The sequence below is a fragment of the Pseudorca crassidens genome, chromosome 2 (genome assembly GCF_039906515.1).
Source record: "Pseudorca crassidens isolate mPseCra1 chromosome 2, mPseCra1.hap1, whole genome shotgun sequence".
NCBI lineage: Eukaryota > Metazoa > Chordata > Mammalia > Artiodactyla > Delphinidae > Pseudorca > Pseudorca crassidens.
Genome location: NC_090297.1, coordinates 151,801,985 through 151,827,341, shown reverse-complemented (window position 1 = coordinate 151,827,341; position 25,357 = coordinate 151,801,985). Strand labels below are relative to the sequence as shown.

General features: G+C 53.7%; 1 protein-coding gene across 6 annotated transcripts in view; it reads left to right on the top strand.

Annotated features, from left to right (window-relative positions):
- The window catches only part of SOX13 (SRY-box transcription factor 13), a 44,400-nt gene extending 20,839 nt beyond the window's left edge, over positions 1-23,561 (top strand). Inside the window, exons 3-16 of one of the 6 annotated variants that reach the window (XM_067729342.1) lie at positions 11,588-11,786; positions 12,970-13,081; positions 13,170-13,256; positions 14,431-14,603; positions 15,032-15,100; positions 15,633-15,744; positions 16,468-16,554; positions 18,202-18,287; positions 18,496-18,658; positions 19,068-19,177; positions 19,315-19,411; positions 19,727-19,870; positions 20,666-20,948; positions 21,636-23,561. In XM_067729342.1, the coding sequence (XP_067585443.1) occupies positions 11,588-11,786; positions 12,970-13,081; positions 13,170-13,256; positions 14,431-14,603; positions 15,032-15,100; positions 15,633-15,744; positions 16,468-16,554; positions 18,202-18,287; positions 18,496-18,658; positions 19,068-19,177; positions 19,315-19,411; positions 19,727-19,870; positions 20,666-20,948; positions 21,636-21,912 (1,999 nt within the window). In that variant the 3' untranslated portion in view covers positions 21,913-23,561. Of the gene's footprint in view, positions 1-11,587; positions 11,787-12,969; positions 13,082-13,169; positions 13,257-14,430; positions 14,604-15,031; positions 15,101-15,629; positions 15,745-16,467; positions 16,555-18,201; positions 18,288-18,495; positions 18,659-19,067; positions 19,178-19,314; positions 19,412-19,726; positions 19,871-20,665; positions 20,949-21,635 lie in introns of all 6 variants that reach the window. The other 5 variants (XM_067729341.1, XM_067729344.1, XM_067729343.1 and 2 more) reach the window with 5 other exon arrangements.
- The last annotated feature ends 1,796 nt before the right edge of the window (positions 23,562-25,357 follow it).

The following is a 25,357-nucleotide window of genomic DNA, read 5'->3' as shown; positions in this document are numbered from 1 at the left end:
AGGACCTACTGTATAGCACAGAGAACTATACTCAATATTTTGTAATGACCTATAAGGGAATATATATATGTATAACTGAATCACTTTGCTATACAACCGAAACTAACACAACATTGTAAATCAACTATACTTCGATTAAAAATTTAAAAATTAAAAAAAAAAAAAAGAGGCAGGTGAGGTCCTTCTGCTACCTTGCTCTGTCTGCTGTTTGTCAGGGCCCTTTCCTTCCCGTCTGTCATGGGAGCAGAATGGCCCTGGCCCACCAGAAGTACCTGGAGGGTAGATGACCTTGTGGGTGAAGAGGAGGTTTCAGTAGTATGAGATTTAAAGAGTTGGATTGTTTTAACTATGGGCATTGGATAAAGTAAATTATGGTACAGCCACTGAAGAGATGGGCAACCATTACAAATGACTTCATGAAGAATTTTCCTTTCTTTCTTTTTTTTCTTTTTCTTGGCTGTGCGGCTTGTGGGATTTTAGTTCCCTGACCAGGGATCCAACCTGGGCCCTCGGCAGTGAGAGCGAGGAGTCCTGACCACTGGACCGCCAGGGAATTCCCTAAAGAATTTTAAATAATTTCCATTTTTTAGTAACATGAAAACTTCCCCTGATATACTATTAAGTGTGTGTGTGGGGGGGGTATAGTACAAAAGCTTGCTTATGAGCTGAATGATGAAAAAGAAAACGACACACAGGAAAAATATTTGATGGAAAGAGGCCAAATTGTTATCAGTTGCCACCTCTGGATTAATGGGAAGTGACTTTAATTTCTTTTTGTCTTCTTTATGTTATTCTAAATTTGCAGATTTTCTACAATGAGTACACATTCCTTTTAGAGTCAGAAAAAAACTGATAAAATAAGATGACTGCAACAATAGTTAGGAACATATGTTGGGGGCGTCTGTGACTGCACAGCTCTGCTCGCTGCTGTTGGTGAGAAGCTAAGGGAGAGGGAGCGGAGGTGTTGGGGTAGAGGCCAAGGAAGGATGGCCAGGAAACAAAGAAGAGGTGATAGCTTAGGGAGCTCAGGGACTGAGGCAGCCCTGCGCCCTCCAGTGCTGCCCTGAACTCACTTGGAGGATGCTATGTTAGGACCCTGGCTTTGAGTCATTTGATGTCTGCATGTGGCGTTTGCCTTTGACTTTTCTAACATCAACTGAGCCAGGACGGCCCGGGCTCAGATCACCTCTGCACCTCAGTTTCTCCATCTGTAAAATGGAGATCATAATATCATCTACCTCAGATGGTTATGGTGAAGATCGATTAAAGTGATTCAAACAGTGCTCAGAAAATGTTAGCTATGATCAGAGGGGTACACACCAGAGTGGCAACCGGTAGTGTGTGTCTGGCATCTGCCAACTCATCTGATTGTCCCAAGAGTCCTATCTCACTGGTTAGTGCCCGTCATTCAGTTGTTAAATACTTTGAACGTCACCATTGTTATTTTATTATTATTACCATTGGGGGCTCCAGATGTCAAGGTCCCTCCCAGAATCATACCATACCCCACCCCTTCGCCAGATCTAGCTCTTTTCTGCCTCAGTTTCCAAAGGGTGCTGGTGCTGGAAGTTGGAGTCCCAGGCAGACTAGGGTGCAGGCTGGCTGCTTTGGGGATTGTTTGATGAGCATTTTAGATGAAATCAAAGACTATGAAACGGTTCTCCTCCCCTTGCTCCCCTGCCCTTTCGAAAAGGAGCCAAAGCCAAGAAAAAACAACCACTCATAAATAAAGGGGACCATGAAAATAACAAAAAGAAAGAAGAAATCTTTTGTGGCAGGCTTGTGTGCCAATGTGGTAGATAATGGGAGAGGAAACATGGCCTTTGCAGAGAAACAGAACGGAACACTTTGTTCACTGGAAGAATGAATGCTGCTTGAGTAAGAGCTGCTCAACTGGGCTTTCCCATGAGTGAGCTTGTCTTGGGGGAGATGGTGGTGATTAGGTTTTCATAAGGCACAGGTGGCATCCCGCGCAGACACCCTGGGTTGGGGGAAGGGGAGGCTATGGGGGAAGCAGCAGACCTGAGCAGGGTGCCCTAAGGTGAGGCTAATGCGTCCCAGTTCAGCCCACGGGCCCCGCCCGGTTCAACCCATGGGCCTCGGCCATGATGACTGCGGTGCTGCCAGCCACCTTGTTCCTCCATTGTCTGCCCAAGCTGGGGAGCTGGATGCTCAAACCCCTCTGGAAGCCCCCAGACCTCCCCTCAAGGTGTATCTTTTATGGAACCTTAGGGAGGTACATCCCAGGGAGGAGAAGATGAGGCCAAGTGTATTTGCTGATTAATTGCGTGCTGAACTTCTGGGTCAAGACCGTGTCCTGTCAGCACTTGCCTGGTGGCCTTTCTTGGTGACTGGCATCTATTGACTCCTCTTTCTTGTACCACTTACCCATCTTGATCGCTGCCCCATTTCCCCTGCCCCTGCAGTGGCTGGTTGAGGCAGGAAGAGGGAGAAGTAGGGAAGGAACCAGATACTTTTCCTGAGCCCTCAGGGACCTGAGGATGTGGTGTGAAGGTGCTCACTTTGAGAAGGGGCTGTGGGCTCGCAGGTGTGTGGAGGCTGGTATTTGAAATACCTTTAAGAAGGACCTTCACAACGTTCACTGGCTTGGGGCAGAGTGCTCTGGCCGGCAGAAGTTCCCTGGAGGCACAATCATTCATTCATTCAATCATGGTAACAACACTCTAAGTGCCAGTCTGCTTTGTGCCAGGCATTGCACTAGTATTTTTTTTTTTTTTTGTGGTACGCGGGCCTCTCACTCTTGTGGCCTCTCCCGCTGCGGAGCACAGGCTCCGGACGCGCAGGCTCAGCGGCCATGGCTCACGGGCCCAGCCGCCCCGCGGCACGTGGGATCCTCCCGGACCGGGGCGCGAACCCGCGTCCCCTGCATCGGCAGGTGGACTCTCAACCACTGCGCCACCAGGGAAGCCCTAGTATTTTATATACAATACTTATTAACTCTCCAACAACCACGAGAAGTAGCTATTGTTGGTCCCCTTTGCAGATAAAGAATCTGAGGTGTGTAGAGGTTAAGTCTCAAGTGTTCACTGGGCTCCCTCTTGGAGCAGCGAGGAACTGGCTGACTCTCCACCTCTCAGCCGTCACCCCCAGCTCCAGATTACAATGGTTATGCCGGTTACAGCTGTTTAGCACGGCTGTGTTCAGGCACTGGCCTTTGCCTGTTATGTTGTTTACTCCTCACAACCACACTAGTGGGTATATATTACTGATCACATTTATAAAGAAAGTAGTAGGTTTGGAGAGTTGAATAAGTCGGCCTGTCCATGCCACTAATTAGAGGGCTGCTGGGGTTTGAACTGACTGTGCCTGTCTCCAGAGCCTCCGTGTCACCATAGACCCTGAGAGCCTACCTAGTCCACGTGGCTTGGACTTGTCACCAAGCAGAAGCCAAATGCTGCTCGGCCCACACCAGCCCCAACAAAAGGGATGTCTGCAAAGATGAGACTTTGTTCAGCCTGGTGTTCACAGGCCACTCCCACTTGTCCTTTTCCCCCTCTGCAGTCATTCTTCTAGTCTCCACCCTCCTGTCCCCTCCTGGGGTTGGCAGGGGATGGCAGGGGTTAATGGAACAACACTTTACCCTCGAGCTCCGGCTCTGGAGGAGATGAGGGAGCTTGTGAGGGTCTGCAGAACTTCAGTGCCATCGGGAAGGGAAGGCACGGGGGGTTGGTCAGGTAGGCCGTGGCACTGAGGATGTGGGTTTCCTGGGCAAATTCAGGTCCTTTCAGCCTGTCTGCACTAAGCGTGGCCTGGGTGTCTGGCTCAGTGTAGGCACCGGCCAGGGGAGATTTCAGGGTGGTTGGGGACACCGACAGAACACGCAGACAACCTAAGCAGGGTAGTGAAACAGCGCCAAAGAGAGGGGGACCTACAGGGGACAGGTGGAGATGGAAGAAGATGACACTCCCAGTTGTCCTTTGGGTGTGGGTCTTCTGCGTGTTTGGCATGCAGGGGTGGGGGAGGCTTCCCCAAAAGGTGAATGAGAGGGTTCAGTGAGCAAACTTTTTTTTGTTTTTTACAAACATCACATTCAGTCTTCTCAATAATTCTACGAAATAGTTATTATTTGTTCCATTTTAGTGATGGAGAAACTGAAACTTGCCCATAGTCACACAGTAGTATATGGTGGAGCCAGGCTTCAAACACAGGTCTGGGTGACAATAAAACCCAGTTCTTCTAGCCGTATCAGGATGACTCCCAGCAATGCCAGAGGGTCACACACACCTGCCAGCCTCTGGAAAGCCAGGGACATTCAGGGATAGGTGTCTCACTCTGGGTGCTCTGGGGGTAGGGAGGGAAAGACAGCCTCCTTGCTTTAGGTCTCTCTTCGTCTCTCCTTCCCTGAACATATATTCTGTACCAGATTCTCTAAGCTTGTGATTACCTTCTAATCACAAAGTAGGTATTGGAATTTCCATTTTACAATGAAGAAGCTAAGGTTTTCAGAGGTTGAATCTTTCCCCCAAGTTTCCAAAGTGGCCTTGGTTTCTTTCGATTCATTCTTCCTTGGCCATGACTCAAGTCAAAAACAACTAGAATCCTGTAAGCAGCAAAGGCAGTGGCAGATCTATCTTTGCTAGACCGGATCCTGTTATCTGGGGTAGAGGAAGAGCAGCCAGGGCACCAGCCGACAGATGAAAAGACATGGGTTTGGGCATCAGTGAGGCCTGAGTTCAGATGGCTCCACCGGGCCTTGGTTGGGTGGGAAAAATGAGTGGCGAGCTCCTCACCCAGTGCTCTCAGCCACGTGGGTGTTCTGTCACTGCATGCTCTTTGTCGTCCTTTCCCTTTGGTTAATGTTCAGGGCTGTCCCAGAAGGGAGGCCTCTGACAAGGCCAGTCGGCCTCGGCTGCACCACTTCTGCTGTGTGCCTGCTCTGGGCTGGGCACTGCTCGTGTAAAAGGCCAGACACTCCCGAATCCAGGACGTAGGCTTGGACCTGGCCACTGGGAGGTAAGGCCAGGACTGCGGCTGCTTCCTAGCATTGTGGGTGGGCTGCTGATGGGGCTTGGGAGGGGCTGGAGACAGCATCAGGTGCAGGCAGGAGGGCCCCCAGAGAAGGGAATCCTGGAGACACAGTTTACCTCCTAAATTTCACCCAGGCCCGTGGGGCAGGCACTCATCCTGTTGGGAACCTCAGCAGTCCTTCCACGCTGCCCTCTCTGTCTCTTCCTGGACTCTCCAGGAAGAGAAGACTCAGATGGGGCTGTGAATGGGAACAGCACGGCTAGTTTCTCCTCGGCTTCTTCAGCCCTTCGTGCCCTTGGGCTGGGGTCAGCTCAGTCTTGGGGGCTACCAAGGCTCTGTCTGGAGCTGGGCTTCTGGGCCAGAGGTGCGGGGGAGGCTGCCTTCTCCTGCTGACTGGGAGGACAGGAGTTCTTGGGGGTTCAGCAAGCCTCAGTCTGGCTGGTCGTAGCCATTTGATCAGCCCAGAAACAGCCCAGGAACGGGGGGTGTTGGCTGTGGCCTCCGCCTGAGCAGGGCTAGACCAGGCTGGGCCACGCCATGGATCTGATACCCCAAGGGCCCACAGAGGCCGGAGAGGGTGAGGGGCCTCTCAGGAAAGCTTTGTTCCAAGCGTGCAGCCAGCCCAGCTCTCAGCTCTGAGTAAACAGCAGAGATAGGATCGGGCGTAGCCAGGAAGGGTGGCAGGGTGCGGCCTGGGAGAAGAATGGCAGGATGTGGCACCGGGGCACTGTTCTGGGCACCCACGCCTCAGGCTATTGTTAGGGCTGCCTGAGGCTCTCAGCTCTCTGGGGCTTTGAAAGGAAGTGACATTCCCCTGGGACTCAGGCCCTGCCCTTCTCTGCCACATGGTTCTCTCCCTGGCAGTGCCCCTCGGCACCACCTGCTCAGGGTCAGCTTGGGAGTGGGAGTCTCAGTAGAGAGGTTCGGTGTGTGCCCGGTGGAGAAGTGTTGTCATTGGCTCTCCTGGGAGGGTCTGCCTGTCTGTTCAGACTGTCTTCCTGTACCCCTGGGTCTGAGTCACCTGTCATGCTCCGATGACTAGAATTTATCTCTATCTTTATCTGTATCTAGATATTTATGGGGGGGGGAAGGGCTGTCGTGGAGGGAGAAAGGTCTGAGAGTAAGAAGTCCTTTGATTCCAGTCCAGCTGGGTTGTTGTTGGCTGATTGGAAGAGGAAGTGGCTGGTGATTTGTCTGGGGGAGAAAGGGGCTTGGTGTGTGTGCGCCTGGGGTGGGTGGGGGTCAGAGGAGCTGGGAGAGGGTTGGTTGTGGGGAGGAGAAAAAGGAGATCAGCACCTGTAGTCTGCTTTGTCGCATTAGAACCGTGCTTTGAGCCATTGGCCCTCTGTGGAGGGCAGGCATCTCTATGCCTCGTCCTAGGCACTGGATTTGGGGGCCCAGGGCCTCACAGACATCAGCTCAGAGACTCAAGACGCTGCGGCATCCAGGTTGAGGCTGGCCAGAGCCCTCTCTCCCTAGGGGCCTTCACCTCCTACAGATGCTCAGGTGAGGTAAGGCCAAGGAGAAGAAGACAGCAGAGGGTCTATGGGTTAGGTTCCCCGGATGGAAGGGAAGGCAGAGCAGGAATACTGTTCCATGTCCCAGCTGGTTGAAGGTCTTCTGACTCTGTATTCCTGAAACAGTACTGCCCAAACAAGCCACGTGAACTTGACCTCTCTGGGCCTCAGTTTCCCCATTTATAAAATATGTGTAAGGCTGGGTGAGAGGGAGGAGATTGGGTACATGGGAGCACTTCCACCCGAGTGAGAGTCCCACTGGAGAGTCCTGTGGGCTTGTGACCTCTGACCAGGACCTGGGTGGGAACTGGTGGAGCCCAGTAATTCACATCTCCTGTGTACTAAAAGAGTCTTTGACTTCTGGGCGTCTGGGGAGAGGGGAGGATGTGGCTGCTGACCTTAAAACCTCCTGAAAAACCATGTGTATGATTGAAGCATGGAGCATGCTTTGTAGGGAAAGGGTAATAAGGGAATTTTTTTTTTTTTTTTTAAGTCTCTGGAAGAGACTTAAGGGAAGACTCCAACAGGGTCTTTAAATTCAAAAGGTGGTGTGGAAAATGTTTCTTACCTGTCCCAAGGTAGGAACAAAAGGAAATGGACTTGCTTTGCTACTGGGAGATTTGGGTCACTCATAGGAAGAACTTAGATGCAAGGAAGATGCAGCTGAGGATAACTGGCTGTGGGAGGTGGAGATGTGGGAAATAAACCCCGGAGAGCAACATCTATCTAATGATGATGGTAATAATAGCTGTCACTTACTATGCATTCAGGTCTGCCTTGTGCTGAGCTGCTGAACTGTATTAAATTCTCTGAGTGTTGTACAAGGATTTATTGAGCACCTGTATGTTCCAGGCACTGTGCTAGACTCCGGGGCTACAATGAAGAGCAAAGACAAGGACCTTTCCACAGTGTGAGGTTGGATGGGTTCTCAGGCTACAGGGCGAGTCAGAAATAAAACATGTGAAGGTATCATTACCAACTGTGAAAAGTACTTTGAAGGCCAAGTTTCAGGATGCCAAGAGAATGTAAAACAGTCACATCTCATAGGGTCTGGAGTGTTAAACGGAAGGCTCATCCCTTCATACAGGTTTTTTTTTTTTTTCCTCTGGTACGCGGGCCTCTTACTGTTGTGGCCTCTCCCGTTGCGGAGCACAGGCTCCGGACGCGCAGGCTCAGCGGCCATGGCTCACGGGCCCAGCCGCTCCGCGGCATGTGGGATCTTCCTAGACCGGGGCACGAACCCGCGTCCCCTGCATCGGCAGGCGGACTCTCAACGACTGCGCCACCAGGGAAGCCCCGTACACGGGGTTTTTATTCCCATTTCACTGAGGAGGAAACTGGGGTTTAGAGAGGTTACGTCACGTGGCCACTGTTGCACAGCAATTAATTAATCAGAGTTGGGATTCAAATGGACTCAGGTCTATCTGACCCCAGAGACTTTTCTCTCAACCACCTGGCTCTAGGAGCATCCTGGGCTATATGACAACTTAGTGGGTGCTCACCCTGTATCATTAAATGTTCATGGACACCTGTGACGTGGATTATTACACCCATTATATGGATTAGGAGATGGAGGCTCAGAGTTAACTTCCCAAGGTCACACAAGTCAGCTGGTGGCAAAGCATGGATTTGAATCCAGACTGTTGAACCCAAAAACCTGCACTGTGCATCAAGCCTGGGCTGTTGCTTCTCCATAAACCAGTGGGTCCAGAGAGGGGACCAACGGAGAGCCAGTGCCAGTGCCTGAAGTAGAGCCAGGCGCCTGTGGGAATGAAGGGCCCTTGTCTGGGCTGCTAGCAGGGTCTGGCAGGGTTATCTGGTGGGTACCACGCCCTGGTGAACAGACTGACACCTCCACGCTACCTTGGCTGGTCACCAGGAGCCGTTTTCTTTGTTACCAGGTGCTGTGCCAGAAGCCAGGGTGAGCTGTTGGGAGCTCCAGGAGGTAGGCTTCCCAAATAAAGATAATCCCAGTACCCAGGTGGAAGTACTCTTGGGGGTTAAGTGTGGGTAGAAAAGGCCATCAAGCTCAAAGGGAGGTGATGTCTTAGTGCAGCACTGCTCCAACAGAAATATAATGTGAGCCACTTATATAATTTTTTTAAAGACTTTCTTTTAATGTGGACCAGTTTTAAAGCCTTTATTGAATTTGTTGCAATATTGCTTCCATTTTATGTTTTGGTTTTTTTGGCCACGAGGCATGTGGGATCTTAGCTCCCAACCAGGGATTGAACCCGCACCCCCTGCACTGGAAGGCGGTCTTTAACCACTGGACCGCCAGGGAAGTCCTCACATATATACTTTTAATGTTTTCTCGTAGCTACATTAAGAAGTGCAAAAAGAAACAGGTGAAACAAATTTTAACAATGTATTCTATGTAACCCAACAGTATCCAAAGTGTAATTTCAACGTGTAATCAACAACCAGTTATTAATGAGCTGTTTTACATTGTTTTTGTACTAACCCTTCCAAAGTAGGGATGTAGTTTGTACTTAGCACGTTTGCATTGGGACCGGCCGTGGTACAGGTGCTCAGCAGCCGCGTGGCAAGTGGCCACGGTCCTGAGCATTGCGGTCCTGGAGTTCATTAGGGCAGATCATCGTCTCCTCTGCCTCCGCCTTCAGCTGGGGGGATGCACAGCGGGTCCGCAGCTCTGGGTGGGCGGCTGGCGCTGGGGGCCCAGCCCGGTGTCCGACGCTCCCTTAACTGTGCGCCCTGCGGCTGCCTCCGGGGTCTCTGGGCTGCAGTGGGAAGAAAGGCTTTGAGGTAGGCGCTGGAAGGCCATGAAGTTGGGACCGCCGGGAGGAGAAAGCCCTCAGGACCCCAGTCCCGAGCGAGGAGGCCACCCGGCGGCTTGGCGGGCGCAGTGGCGCGGTGGGTGTGGGCCCGCGGCGCGGAGGCGGCCGGGGATCAGAAGCCCACAGGCCCGCATTGTTCGCCTGTCACACTTCCTTTGGCTTTATTGCCTTTGTCCAACACCCTATTGTCTGGTTTCCTTTTGTCCCCATTTCAGCGCTGCTGTCTTTTATTTTCCAGCCAGCCTGGTTGTTTTCATTTCTTTTGTCTGAAGTTCCTGAGAGGAAGGTTTTATTTTCAGCGGTTTGATTAATTCACAGCTTGAGCCCCGGGTTTGTTTGTTATGTAATTGCTGCCCTCAGCTTCAGGATAATACCACTCCCCGACTTCCCCTCCCCCACGCCCAGCCCCCCTGCTCGGGGCCTGGCTCTGCGCCCCTCCCTGTGCCCGGATGGGCCGAGCGCCTGCTTCCTGGCCGCTCTCCGGGTCCCTGGGTGGTGGGAGGGGACCCAGAGCTGCACCCTAAAGCCTCAGGGTGAGCTGGGCTGGGCTGTCTTCTCCTGGGCTGACGTATGTCTCCTCTGCTCATCCTGCAGTGCCCTGTCCTGAGTCCCACGCCAGCCCCCAGTGCACCCTGCCCTTTGAAAGTGGAGGGAGAGTTTAGTCTCGTCTGATCTGTAGAATGGCATCAAATCAAACACATTAAGTTATTTCATGTGAAATACTGTACATGTATTGTACACAGTGTATACATCTATCGTACATGGCACGTTGCATCATTCGTTATACATTACAAGAAACATTTTATTATACAGTTGATGTAATATACAAATGTTATACTGCACCTGCAGTTTAATTTAAGGGATGTTTTACTATATATAATTTTTGCCTTACACTCCCCTCCTAAAAATTTAATGCCTGTGTAAGCAAAGTTTAAAAAATTTTTATTTAACAGTGCTTTTCAAACTAGTATGTTTCAGAATCACCTGGAGGGCTTGTGAAAACAGATCCATACCCTCCTCACCCACAGAATTTCTGATTTGTGGGTGACCCATGACTTTGTCTTTCAAACAAGCCTCGCATGCCCACCCCCCCCAGCTATGTTGAGGCTGTTGTCCTTGTCTGCATTCCACCCAGCAGTGCTTTAACAAAGGCTACTTCGGTGCTTAGTAGTACAAAGCATTATTCTAAACACCTTGTAAATATCAATTCATAGCCCTCACACCACCCATTTTACAGATGAGGAAACAGGTGTGGAAAGGTCAAGTAACTTGCCCAAGGTCACTCAGCAGCTAGTGAAGTAGCTGAGGCAAGACCCATGCGTACTTGGAATCTGCTGTGTGTCCCCACCTGTCTTTTCCCGGTCACTTTGGAGGGTGAGCAAGTGAGCTCTGGGCAACTGCTACTCTGACCTTGAGCTTGACATAACCACTGAAAACTACTCCCAGGATCCTGCTCGTCTATGTAGTGATCCCACGCAGTGGGATGTCAGCAACAGGAGGCAGGGGATGCAGTCTCTGCGTATATTACACCAGGGACTGCAGAGGCCCACAGGGGCCAGACTCTAATTGAGAGACTCTAATATAAGAAAATATTTTTCTGAAAGCTACTCATCTCTCAGCTTACTTCATTCCTCACTTTTGGTAGATAGATACACAGATATAAGAAATTGTTCCAAATAGTTCACTTTTATCTTGCTTCTACTCTAAGGAAAACAAAGAGTAAGTGTATAGGGTAGTTGATACTTGGTTTCCCTTTTGGGGAGTAGGAGGGAGTGGTGGAGAGTAGGGCGAACTGGCCTGTTCATAGAGAGTAACTGCTGCTCAATTCCAGCCAATTGTTGCCACAGACCAACTTCAAGAGAAGTTCAAATCCAGAGTTTTATGGGATATCTCTTGATTTTTAAATTTTGGTAACTAATTACAAGTACGTACATACACAAACATACACAGACACGTACTGTATATATGATCTTGGCTTTGTTGGGCTCAGAAGGAGCCAGTTGACAATCTCTAGGCTTCTCAGGGAGACCCATCAGCCCACTAGTTCCAGCACTGCAACAGGCAGGGCATACCAAATGTTGGCCCAGTCTTCTCTAGACCTTTCTGTTTAAAAAAAAAAAAAGGTGGGTGGCGGGGGGGGGACAAGAATCTTTTCCGGATTGTCACAGTGAGTTCCAAATGGAAGCTTGCCTTTTGCATGAGTGTACCTGTTTGGGGCTGGGGGAACAGTCACTGCCTCGGGGTTCAGGACTCGCCTCCCTCCCTCTGCCCCTCCTCCCTCAGGATGTCCATGAGAAGCCCCGGCTCTGCCCAGCTGGCCCTGGATGACGTTGGCACCATGGTGAACTGTACTGTCAAGTCAGAGGGGAAGAAGGAGCCCTGCCACGAGGCCCCCCAGGGCTTGGCCACCGCAGCTGAACCCCAGCCCGGAGATCCAGCCCGGGCCCCCCAGGATGGCGCTGACCCTCCAGCTCCAGCCCAGGTGCCCAGCACTCTCCTAGGGGCTCCTGGGTCAGTGTCCCCACCCCGCCTCTGTAGCTCCTATGCCTGTGCCCTTCCCCCTAGTGGGTGGAGCAGGCACCCACCAGCCTAGCTGGGCAGAGGGGCAGGCAGAAGCGTTCTCCTCTGGGGCAAGACTTAGGTGGGTGGGTGGGTCAGGCTACCTGTCAGAGCGGGACATGAACTCACTTCTGCCCTCACTCACCTGATATGAACTGCTCACCTGTGTGTGACCAGTCCTTACCCTTGAAGACTAGTTGAGAAATAGGACACACATGCTCACAGGCTGGCTTAAAGATAATCTACTAGCTTTTTCATATGATTCGAGAAAAGCAGCCTTATTAACCGAACCAGAGTTAAATTGCTATTAAAGACAATACAGTTCCTCATCCTCAAAATGAAGGAGCTGAACTACATGAGTGGTGAAGATTCTTGCAGCTCTTAAAAATTCCATGATTCCATGCAAGAAATGTAAAAAGGGAATACCAAATCAAAAGCCAAATGAGTGAAAATGAGGAGAGTTTTAGGGCTCTGAGGAGGGATCCAGCCAGGAGGAGTATGTGAAAGGGGGCTAAGGGGTAGGGGTGGTGATCGAGGAAGACTTCCTGAATAAGTAGGGCTTTAAGCTGGGTCTTAAAGAATGGAGAGGACTCAGATGAGAAGAGGAGAGAGGGGACAGTGTCTTAAAGAGGGTGGGGTGGGGGCCTTGAGAGTAACCTGCGGGGCTGGAGTGGTAGGTGCGTACAAGGGAGTAATAATTAATAGCTGGCTTTTGGCCTCTTAAGTCTGCAGTGGCAAACCTCATTCACGTGCATTATCTCCCTTGATCCCAGCAACAATCCTATGGCAGGGGACATATTAGTATTTCCATTTTCGGAAGACCGAGGTCAGGTTCAGAGAAGTACAGGGACTCGTGGGCTCAAGCACCTTGTGAATCACTGAGCCCAGGTCTCTTGTCTTTAAACCTTTTGTTCTTTTCACCAAATCTATCAAGCCAAGTCAGAGCAAAGGTTGGGAAGGTGGGAAGGGAGGGCCCTACTGGAGGGTGGGGCTGGGTAGATTCTGGAGTTCCCCTAGGATACACATCCCCGGGGCGCTCAGCCCCCCACACTGCAGTCTGCCCCCATTCCCTTGGGGGTGACAGTGATATTCAGTGTGTCTTACAGGACAGCAGCTCCCTGGAAAGCAATGGGTCCCCAGAACCCAAGAGACCAGGAGGCTCTGAGGCTGCTTCTGGAAGCCAGGAGAAGCTGGACTTCAACCGAAATTTAAAAGAAGGTAAGACGTCGTCTGCCCTAGTTAGGGACGGGGGCCTGGGTGGGGAGGTGTTAGGACAGTTACTCCTTAGCCCTTTGGTATCTTCCAGTCGTGCCGGCCATCGAGAAGCTGCTGTCCAGTGACTGGAAGGAGAGGTTTCTGGGAAGGAGCTGTGTGGAAACCAAAGATGTCAAAGGTGAAGGCCCATATGGGTGGGCAGGGGACAGATGTCTGAACCCTTTTCCCTTCTCCAGGCCTGGCCCTGCAGTCTAGGCCTGTAGGGCAATTTCTGGGGCTCTTGGTGCCCTCACGCCTGGCCTGTGCCACTCTGGCTCCTGCCTGGTCCTAGGGGTCTGCACCATCCCTCACCCGGGGGGGTCCAAGCTCTAGGCTTATTCCCATGCAGCAGAGGCCTGGTGGGAATCAAATCCCCTGGGACCCTTGAGACCTTGGGGATGTCTTAGCCACTTCTCAGATCTCACTATAAAATGAGCCGAACGTTCCCTTTCACTGCTGGAAATTAATTCTAGGCCACCAGGACCTCACTAAGTGAATTAAAGTGTTGCCTAGGTTCATCAGGGTGATAAGTTTCCCAGTGTGGTTAATCACACTCCCAGAGGAATCTTTAAACCAATGCAGATCCCCAGGTTCCACCCCCGCCTACTGAATGAGAACCCCAGAGGATGGGGGCCTGGGCATCTGTATTTTTCAAAGGCTCCCCGAGTAATTCTGATGCACATGGTCTGCATCCTGGCACTTAGGAGTAACTGCTGCATCTGACATGAACTGGATTAGAGACAAGGAAGCACTGACATTGCTAGCTGAGGACCGTGTGCCAGATCCGGGACTAAGCTTTACATTCAATACCTTTAACCCTCCCAGCAACCCTGTGAAGTGTCGATCGTTGTGCTCATTTATATATTCAAAAAACGAAAGTGCAGAGAAGTTGGTAGCTTGTCCAGCAGCTCCCAGGAGGGATGAATTAAAAGGGGAATTTGAACCCAGATCTGTCTTGCTCCAAAGCCTAAGCGTGTCACTCTGGGCCCTCCAGTGGGTTAGTTATCCACCCTGACCCAGTGGCACTGGGCACTTGAGGACATCCCAGAGGTGGGCCAGGGCTGAGATGCCCCACCGTCAGCATTTCCAGGGCCTGGAATCGGTGAGTGATGGTGGGGACCTTCTAGAGCAGCTAGTTGTCAGGTGACAAGATGAGGAGGCCCCTCCAGGGCAAGGACTGTATCTCAGTCATCTCTGTGGTCCAGCCCCTGACGGGGGCCTGGGGCAGAGCGATTGCTCAGTGTCGTACGGATGGACCGGTAACAGATGAACAAACAAAAGTTCTCAATGGTGGTTGCTTCACTGTGGAGCAGGGACCCAGGAGAGCCTGGCAGAGAAGGAGCTCCAGCTGCTGGTCATGATCCATCAGCTGTCCACCCTGCGGGACCAGCTCCTGACGGCCCACTCCGAGCAGAAGAACATGGCTGCTATGCTCTTTGAGAAGCAGCAGCAGCAGATGGAGCTGGCCCGGCAGCAGCAGGAGCAGGTAGGCCCTGCTTGGTGTCTGGCTTTCTTTCCAGGGATGGGGGTCTGGTCCAGGGCCTAGAGCGGAGCATGGTGGGGGCAGGCGGGGAGGGGGCCGTGGGCAGGGGCTGGGCATTCCCACCTCTGGCGGTTCATCAGCCCTTGTGAGGGGACAGGGCGTGGAGCGGCGCTGCGGGGCTCTGAGTAAAAGCAGCTGGCGGCTTCCTGCCTAGCCTCCATCTTTGGTCTCTGAGGAAGGGGTGAGCTCTCCACAAAAGGAGAATAAATCCTGAGGGATGGCTGTTCGGCTTCTTGCCCTGTCCAGCTGTCCTCCATGTCCTTGTGCTAGGCACGGGAGGCAGGGTGTGGATGGGGCCGCAAAGGCTTGTGGGAGGTGTGATCCTGGGGCCTAAGGTGCGTGTTCCCATCACCTACTCTTTCCTCTGCCAGATCGCCAAGCAGCAGCAACAGCTGATTCAGCAGCAGCATAAGATCAACCTCCTTCAGCAGCAGATCCAGGTAAAAAGAGGGGAGGGCTGGGTGCTGGGATCCAGGTAAAGATGGGGGAGGGCTGGGTGCTGGGATCCAGGTAAAGATGGGGGAGGGCTGGGTGCTGGGATCCAGGTAAAGATGGGGGAGGGCTGGGTGCTGGGATCCAGGTAAAGCCGGGGGGAGGGCTGGGCTCTGGGGGAGCAGGGGCTTGAGGGGTTGACACCAGTGTGGAGAGGTACTGGAGACAGGGAAAGGCAGGGAGTGTGGACTAAGCAGAACCACTCAGGCATGATCCTAAGGAGGGCGGCTCCTCCCCTGTTTTTGTCCCCTATTTCAAGGGCAGGGCCCAGAGTATCTTCCTCCCAGCTGGGACCTGAGGGCAGGAAGACAGAGGCCCACAAAGGGGACATAGGGTCAGATGGATCCTTTTGAAAACTGTCCCTGCCCCAGGCCTGTGTCTCTCATCCCCAGGTCCACCCTCTGTGTCCAGGGATGACCACAGCTGGGTAGCTGGTTGGGCCCCCCAGGGACTCACACAGGGTTTCTTTGCCCTCAGCAGATCAACATGCCTTACGTCATGATTCCAGCCTTCCCCCCAAGCCACCAACCTCTGCCTGTCACCCCCGACTCCCAGCTGGCTTTGCCCATTCAGCCCATTCCCTGCAAGCCAGGTGAGTGTGGGAGGGGAGGGTTGACCTGAGGTCAGGGAAGGAGCCCAGGAACCACTCTCATCCATTAATGTGCAGTGTGGCCTTTCTGGGCCTCACTTTGGGATCTGTCTAGTCAAAGAATAATCCCTTCTTTCTGAGTTTCACTGGGAGAATGAAAACAAATAGCACACTGAAAACCATAAAGTGCTATCCAGACATAAGAGGATGTTGCCTATCTAGGTCTAGCCCCCCAGTTCTGTGGGACATTTCCTGTACCAGAATATTAACGTTTTGAATGTTGACTGAGATTTATCCATCTCCCAAATTCATGCTGTTGCTCTGCCCTGACAGTGGCACTGCTGCCTTCTGCCCTGTCACTGAGGCTCAGTGACCACAGATAGAGCAGCAACAAGCGTCAGGTGCTGACTGGTTGTTGGGCAGCCACGAGGGTGATAAAATGTGGACTTTGAGCTCAAGGAATTTACGGTCTGGGGAGGGAGACAGAAGGATACCAACAGCCGGGGAATCTGGGAAGGCTTCTTAAGGAGGTGGTGCTCGCTTGGGTGCTGGGGGAGTAGACTTGTGAGGGTGAAGCTGGGAGCTGAGGGTGGAGGGAAGGGGCCTGGATCCTGAGGCAGAAAGCCCAAGGGGGTGTTGGAGTTGAGGGGAGCACATGGCAGCTAGTGGGATATACCTGGGGAGGGCAGTCGGGGCTGAGCACGGACTTTGGGATTTATTTTGTAGAATGTGGGATGCACGGGAACATTTCAGCAGAGGATGTGTTGTCACACTGGCTGTGGGTGGTGGGGAACAGAGGGGTACCAACTGGAGGTAAGACGGGGTAGGGGCTGCTGAGGGGATTCTAGAGATGGGGGATGACAGTCTGGACTAGGGCAGTGACCGTGGGATGGAGGCAGAGATGGAATTATTAGGCTACGATCATTGATTCCTTATGAGAGGTCCTGGGGACAGGGCAGAGATGCTGCCCATAATTGATCCAGGAGGGGAAAGAGTTTTAAGTCAACTCCCTTTGGTCAATGCTCCCTGTTCCATGTGAGAGAGAAGGCAGGGGAAATCTAGCTGGGTGAATTCCTACGGGTCCACCAGCAAGGGCTTTGGGCCGTGGGCACAGTTCATGGACCAGCACCACTGACTCCTGGGTGGGGGAAGGGAAAACACAAAGGACTGAGAAAGTCAGGCCCTACTTTGAAGGCAGTTTCTAATTTGGGGTGGAGGAGTGGGGACTGGGAATGGGGAGGGGTGAAGGGGGAGGACAGGTTGCACAAAACCATTGCACCTACAGGTGTCCATAGAGCCGAGCTGCAGGGGTGAGGAGGGCAGTGGCCTAGTTGTGGGGAGGGGGCCACACCCTTGCTGGACAAGGGGGGCAGGGGGCAGGAAATAAGTTGTGGAAGACCTGGACTGGCTAGGCTGCTCCCTGCTTTGTTTGCTCCTGAATCCTAGTAAGCAGGAATCCTGTGGCTGCCAGATGCGCCACCACCTCCCCCCGCCCCCGCTACCCCCCCCCACCCCCGCCTCGGCTGAGTATGAGCAACGCCTCTCCCAGGTCACAAGCCTTAGGTGGTGCCCGGGTGCCCATAGCATAGGGTCCAAACTCCCGGGCTCAGCCTTCACAGGCCCCGAGCCCCGCTTGCCCATCGAGTGCCAGCCTCATTTCCCACCTCCCGCTTTCCCACCTGCCCGCCTGCCATGCCCGCTCACGCCTCCCCTCCCCCCAGGAAGCCTGCTCCAGTCACCCCAGCTGAACAGAGTTCTCTGGCATGCCACCCATGCAGCCCGTATCACCGCCAGCCATGTGGTCAGTGTTTGTCTACATGGCTTATCTCTCCACCTCAATTGGCAAGTCAGGGATGCTGGTCCTCCTTGAGGGAGAATGAAGCCAGCTAGGTAGCGGAGAGAGAGTGCATGTAGGGGGGAAAGGTCTAGAGGATGCGGCTGGGTTCAGAGTTCAGATCTCAGATCTCAGTGCTCCCATTCAGTAACTCTATGGGCACCCATGTAACTTCTCCCAGTCTTCATTATCCATACAATGGGATGATGTATTGAGCACCTATTATATGCTACATACTAGGGATTACGTTGAGATGATGCGCATGAGGCCGGCTACAAACCAGGCAGCTGCTTTTGTACCCTGCACGTAGTAGGTACAAAACACAAGGACCCGTAGAAAGAGTGGATGGTGTACCTGATCTCATTTCACCATCGGGTGGGAACTCCACGGTCAGTGGGTTGGGAAGGGCAGGAACAGGGTGAAGATGCTGATCAGTGTGCCGGGCAGTGGGGGACGAGGGCACAGGAGGTCCTCAGCAGTGCTTTGGGGCTGGGAGGGCAGTGGTTGGAAGCCAGCTGGGCCAGCTCCGAGCCTCTGCCCGCTCTGTGCTGCCGGGACCTCGTCAAGCAGGGCGTCTGCTGTTCTGTGCTCATCCAGGACTTTTCTCCTTGCCGCCTTTTCCGTAGTGGAGTATCCGCTGCAGCTGCTGCACAGCCCCGCTGCCCCAGTGGTGAAGAGGCCTGGGGCCTTGTCTGCCCACCACGCCCTACAGGTACTGCCCCCGCCCACTGGCCGGGGGCTCCCGCCCTCACCTTTGGTGGCTGGCTGCCCGCCTAGGGGACCATGGGGTCCTTTGTTCTTGTTCTCCTGCTTCTTCTGTCTTCCTTTCCTGTCTGCTTGTCTCCTCTGTCACCCTGTGTCCCCGCAGTCCCTCCGTGGAGGTGTCCTTTGGTGTCTCTAACCCTCTGGGTCTCCCTCAGGAGCCCTCCCAACCCCTAAACCTCACGGCCAAGCCCAAGGCCCCCGAGCTGCCTAATGCCTCCAGCTCCCCGAGCCTGAAGATGAGCAACTGTGGACCCCGTCCTCCCAGCCGTGGGGCCCCCACACGGGACCTGCAGGCCAGCTCCCCCAGCCTGCCTTTGGGTAAGCCGCCCCTACACCTTTCCCTTCAGCCCTCTTCTAGGAGAGAGCTAAGAGGGCAGGATATGACCCTGAGCGTGTCCCTTCCGCTCTGTGGGTTACAGTTTTTATAAAACAAGGGGTTAGACTTGCTCTCTTTGGCCCCTTTTAGTTCCAGCACTCAGTGTCCCGGAAGAAGATCCCCTTCCTGCTCTCCCCACTGTATCTGATTGGGCACCTGAATCAGGGATTCAGGCCATTCTCATTTCCAGTCTACTGTCACCAGGACTCCAGTGTAAATGGCGCCCCCTTGGGGATGTGCAGTGCAACAGAGGGGAAGAGGGAGCACCACCCCAGGGTGGCAAGACATGAACTGGGTGTACCTCCCTCAATAGCCCCTCCTTTCCCTTCCTTTTCTTCCCCTGTCCCATAGGCTTCCTTGGTGAAGGGGATGCTGTCACCAAAGCCATCCAGGATGCCAGACAGCTGCTGCACGGTCACAGTGGAGCCTTAGAAAGTCCCCCCAACACCTCCTTCCGTAAGGTATGGGCTCCCACTACCCTGCACCTGGGTGGGCAGGGGTGGAAGACACAGTGTCTGAGGCTACCAAAGGGAAGAGCGGGGGAGGGGAGCGGGGTGCTGCAGAGGGGGCTGATGTACACGTTGCCCTGTCTACCCAGGACCTCATTAGCCTGGACACGTCCCCAGCCAAGGAGCGGCTGGAGGAGAGCTGTGTGCACCCACTGGAAGAAGCCATGCTGGGCTGTGACGTGGACGGTGAGGGCTCTGGGTACTGGGCTGATGGGCAGGAGGGCCCACCTCTGCTTCCCACCAGGGCCAGGGTGGGTCGGGTTGTGTCTGTCTCCAATCGCTTCTCTCCCTTAGTCTGTCTGTGGAGTCCCCTTACGTATCTGTCCCTTGTCTGTCTCTGGGCCCCTTACTTACTTACTCCTGGCCATCCCTGGCCCTGTGGGAGCCTCCTGGCGCCCTCTGGTGGTCAAGTAGGGGATGTTTTTTTCTGCCAGCCCTGGAGGACTCTTCCTTACCCCACACTGGCTGCCCTGCCTGGCTGACTCCTCCCCTGCTTCCCAGGCTCCCGCCACTTCCCTGAGTCCCGGAACAGCAGCCACATCAAGAGGCCCATGAATGCTTTCATGGTGTGGGCCAAGGATGAGAGGAGGAAGATCCTCCAGGCCTTCCCAGACATGCACAATTCCAGCATCAGCAAGATCCTTGGTAAGGGACAGTGGGGGGGGGGGTCTCGGGGGGCTCTAGGGGCTCCAGGAGCCATAGTCAGCAGGATCTAGTTGCAGGAGTCAGCTGGGTCTACCTGGGGCTTTCTGGGTGATGGTCCACGCCGTGGTGAACTCCAGTGGAATCTGATGGCGCGTGGGAGGCAGGCAGGATGTGGGACAGCTGGGTCCTGGAGTCCGGTACCATTGTAGGGCTCTTCTGATAGCACCTGCACCGAAGAACTCAGGCAGAAGAGAGTGTGTGTGTACGTTCTTTAGCTCCCCGACCCCATCTCTCCCTAACTTGTTTCCCTGTTTGCCCAGACCCTTGGAGCTGGCTCTGGCAGGAGACAGGAGAGACTGGTATTCTTGGGCTCTCAGTAGAAAGGTCTTTGAAATTATATGTCCTCTTTGGAGGCCAAGGAGAAATGTGGGGCAGGGCTGCTGGAGCTAGAAGAGGGCAATTGTTCTCAAACCTCAGCTCCTCCAGTTCAGGTCTCTTGTCAACTGAGACACCAGGTATTTTGTCCTCAGCAGGGAGCCTCTGGGGATTGTTGGGGGCCTGGGTGGCTACTCTTTTGTTTATGCAAAACATGCAGACCAGAGGCCTCCCAGAGTCGCTGTGGAGTTTGGTATGTGGGTGGGTGCTGTGTCTTAAGGTAGCAATTGGATATCCTTATACATGCCAACCTCATTCATTCGCTCAGTATCTATGGAGCACCCACACTGGGCCAGGCCCTTGCTGTGTATAGGTGCTTGCACATATATCTGGGGACCAAAACCTTCTCGGGGCCTCCAGGATCTGCAGGGGGCTGGGGGTGTCAGCAGAGCCCAGCTGACTGCCTGCCCCTGGGGGCTGGGCCAGGCTCCCGCTGGAAGTCCATGACCAACCAGGAGAAGCAGCCTTACTACGAGGAGCAGGCAAGGCTGAGCCGGCAGCACCTGGAGAAGTACCCTGACTACAAGTACAAGCCACGGCCCAAGCGCACCTGCATCGTGGAGGGCAAGCGGCTGCGGGTGGGCGAGTACAAGGCTCTGATGAGGACCCGGCGCCAGGATGCCCGCCAGAGCTACACGACCCCGTGAGCAGGCCTCCCCAGCGCCTGAGACTGTGTGTGTGTGTGTGTGTGTGCGCGTGCGCGCGCGTGCGCGTGCACGCAGCTCTTGTGAGTGGCAGGGGTTAGCGTGTGGCCTTAGTGGGATTCCAGGGGAGCTGTGTGTGTGCACGCATGTGTGGGCATACGTTTGTGTGGGCATTATGTGTGTGTGACTGTAGTGGTGACTGTGACCATGGTGAGTCCCTGGTGGATCAGGATATAGATTTGTGACTGACAGGGGACTAGTGGGTATCTGGAGAAATGTATCCGTGGGTCCCCTTGACAAACTCAATAAAAATTCAGGGGTACTAAAAATCAAGGTACTAATAATCATACGGAGGATTCCGGAGTTGACCAAAACAAGCATCCTAGTGGGTTTCTTTAAATAGGAAGCTCCCTGGGGCATATGAAATATACAGTTTCCCAAAACTGGATTTATACACGATCCTCTGGGAATGTCTGGACCCGTGGCCCTGGGGCTGCACGTGTGTGTTTGGGTTTGTAGCTGACAGTGAATTTGCCATCAGAAAGCAGCCAGGGAGCCGGGTGTATGTGTCTTGGAGCCAAAAGGGTGGGAGCTCGGAGGGCACGCCCTGCGGAGGACCGGAGGAGAGCAGGGTCGGGGTTGAAGTGCGGGTGCATCTGTAACCATGCCTTTCTTCTGTCCCGCAGCCCGCAGGCCAGCCAGGTGCAGATGAGCCCCTCAGATGTCCTGTACCCTCGGGTGGCAGGCGTGCCCCTGGCACAGCCCCTGGTGGAGCACTATGTGCCCCGCAGCCTGGACCCAAACATGCCTGTCATCGTCAACACCTGCAGCCTCAGGGAGGAGGGCGAGGGCACAGAGGACAGGCACTCGGTGGCTGATGGCGAGATGTACCGGTACAGCGAGGATGAGGACTCAGAGGCCGAGGAGAAGAGCGACGGGGAGCTGGTGGTACTCACAGACTGATCCCGGCTACGTGGGCCTGGCCCTCCTCCATGGGGAAGACCGGGCCCCACGCCAGCAGGCACAGCAACCCCACCCGGACTGCGTTGGTACTTGGACTTGCGCATGCCTGGGAGATGGGCACAGCTGTGCATTTGTAGATACATTCATGATGGGAGATGCCCCCTCCCCATCACACCTGTGGGCACACCTGAGGATCTGATGGCCCGAGTGGGTCCTGCATGGCGGTGATGGGCTGGGCTGGCTGAGCTCCGTGGTGGCCCTTGGGGCTCGTGGCCAGGGGACACTGTATGACCCTCCCCTCCTGCAGGTCTATCCACCCCAGGGGTATGGCAGCTACAGACCTGTTCTCCTGGGGCCACATGCTTTGTTTCCATTCTTGTCCTGGCTGGACCAGCCACCATGGGACCAACACGCACCGCCCCACCACAGTACCCCAGATCGCTCCTCTACCACGAGGATCGCTTTGTACTTTGTGCAAAGAGGTCTGGCTCTCCTCCATGTCTCTATCTTCTGCCAAGCCTTTCGTGCCTCTGGCTGGTGTGTGTGTGTGTGTATGTGTGTGTGTATGTGTACCCATGTGCGCAAGTGCACATGTTTTCATCTGTTCTTTCATTGCACAAGGTATTTATTGAGTGCCAGGCACTGTCGCTGACTTCCTGTGGGTGTGTCTCTTGATGCCATTCTTGCTTCTCCGGGGGGCTCTTTCTGTGCTTCTCTTTGTCCCCAAATTGCTACCTCTTTGTCAGTCTGGGTGTCTCAGGTTCTGTGTGTCCTTGGTGCATTTCTCTGTCCTTGTTTCTCTGCAGGGCCTTTTTTTGTGTCTCTCCCTTTCTCCGTGTCTGCCCTTGCCCCTTTAACGCCTGCTGGGTGTCTGTAAGCCCCTGGTCTGCCCTGGGCTCCCCAGCCATCCTGACCTCCCCTGCCTGCCCCTTCACTCCCTCCCTGACTCTGCATGTCAGTTCCCATGGAGCCATTTTTAGCTCCCAGCAGCATGGGAATGTGCTCAGCTTCCAAGGGGCTCTGTCATGGTGCCCCAGCCCCTGGTCCCAACCTGAGTGCCAGGAGTGGGGGCAGGAGGACTGATGGTGCCCCCTTCTGTAAGTGACAGAAGCCCTGGAGAGGGGGCTCTTGTGCAGCTGGTCTCCACTCCTCTGTCCTGAGCAGGGGATGGGAGCTCCCCACCCCCACCCTGTCCTTGGAAGGCTTCATCCTCTCCCACCCAGCTCTGCCCCTACACCTGCCCGCTCCCCTCCCCTCCCCCACTCTACACCCCCCCCTCCCCCACTCTACACCCGTAACTTGCCTCAGCTCCTGATCCCTTTCACAAGGTCTTTCCCTAGGAAAATCAAATCCCGTTGGCACCTGACTCCAAAGATCCAGAACAGCCCTGGGGCAAGGTGGGAAGGGAACCCCAAATCCTACAGGGACAGATGTGGAGTCTGTGTCCGTTCCCCCATCTTCTCCCCTTCTACTTCCCCGAACCAACTTCTCTCCAGGCTGTTTCTTTTTTTTATGACTGTAAACATAGATAGTGCTTTATTTTGTTAATAATAAGATAATGATTAGTAACTTAACCAGCACATTTCTCCTATTTACACTTGGGGGAATTTTGTTTTCTGTTGACATAATAAAGACAGACCATTTCAGAATCTGGTCTTTGCTGGGACGGGATGGGGTGGTGAGGCTGGCCCAAGTCCAGAATTCCTAAATGTGCCACCAGCCCGGGCACCACTGCCCCCGGTGGCAGCTCCGTGGAACTTCAGGCATGGAGCCAGGGAGGAAACATCCTAGGCAAGGGAGCCCCAGGCCAGATGCCACCCCCAGAGCCCACACTCGAGTAAGACCCCGCCCCTGCTTCAAGGAGGTGAGCAGACCTCACCGCAAAGTGCCCACCCAGGTCCTAAGAAAGAAGGCAGTGGTTAAGAGCACTGTAATAAGAGTCAGGAAGCTCAGGATCTCCCCAGAACTAGCCACATGGCCTTGTGTGTGTGTGTCAGGTCTCCCCTTTGGGCCTCATTTTCCTCATCTGAAGACAAGGAGTTTATGCCTTAGCCATGGCTCTTCTTTTGGAGAAGGAGCCCTTTGAAAATCGAATGAAAGCTGTGGACCCTCATTCCAGAAAAGGGCTCACATGGACACCACGAGCCCATTTATAAGCCCCCCAGGATACTGATTTATGAAGCAGGGTCTCTATTTATGTACTTCAGGGCTCTGTGACCTTACGCTTTGAAATGAGATCTCAAAGACCTACGTGTCACACTGAGAGAAATAACCATCCCATAGACCTAAAAGAGCTGGGTGACTGAAACTCAAAATGCAACAAGAGTTGATAAAAAGACCAACTCTTGTAGCTGAAAAATGAACCCCATTAACGTGGAGTGGGGGCAACAAAGCTGAACAGTACCGTGCCAAAGAGTTGGGCTTGGGTTGGATTAACAGAAGCACGTGTTAACAAGCAAGGTGATGGGCCAGTGTACGCCACACAGTCCTGGTCTCAGGTGCATCATGCCAGCCCCAGGCCCCTGAAAAGAAAAGGCCATTCTCACACTGGAGGGGCCCAGAGGCAGGCATCCTGTACAGAGGACTGGAGGGAGCCTAGTGGATGGACACGTCCTTCAAGGAATGGTTGAGAGGGCCAGGGATGTTTAGTCCAGAAAAAAGGAGACTAGGGTAGGGCAGAAAGGACAAGATGGCTTTCTTCAAAGCTGTCAGCTGGGCAACACATAGATATTTGATGTAGCTCATGAGGGAGCACTAGGACTTGGCCTTTTGATGGAAGTCGCGAGGGTCAACATTTTTGACTTAACATAAAAAACTTTTTGACAAAGATGGTCAAAAGTGGTAGTGAGCTTCCCAACACAGAGGCTCTTGAATGCTGGAAAATGGATTTCTAAATTGGAGAGGGTGGTGGTGAGAGAAGGTAGGTATGGTTGATTCCTGCGCCACAAACTTGGGAGTAAAGACACCCCAAGAATTAGGGTCCCGATCTTTTGATCTAGGGAGGATCCTGGCTGCTCGCCTTTGCTGGTTTCTCCTAGCCCAGCCTCCCAGAGCTTTGAGTTTCCTTTTCTTTGCCCTCCCCACCCCAGGTCACCGGCAGGGCAGTGGCAAGCAGCAGAGCCCAGCCTCTTGGGCCCCTAGCGGAAAAGATGAAGGTGCTCTTTGCGAAGAGGAGCTTGGCTGACTGTGGCGCCTGCCCCCTAGTGGTCACAGGGGAGAGTTGCTCATTTCAACTTCCCTGTCCATCTCCGCAACCCTCCAGTCCCCACCACCACCCCTCACTATGTTCCAAACCAAATCTGGGCAGTCTGGTCAGGACACTCCTGGCCAGGCTCGCCCTCACCCCCTGCCAGTCCTGAGTTCCTCTCACTTCCCTATTCCCAGGTCCTCTGTGGCCTCAGGAGAGCCTGAGGCCACTACTGCCCACCTCCTACTCCCTCCAGCA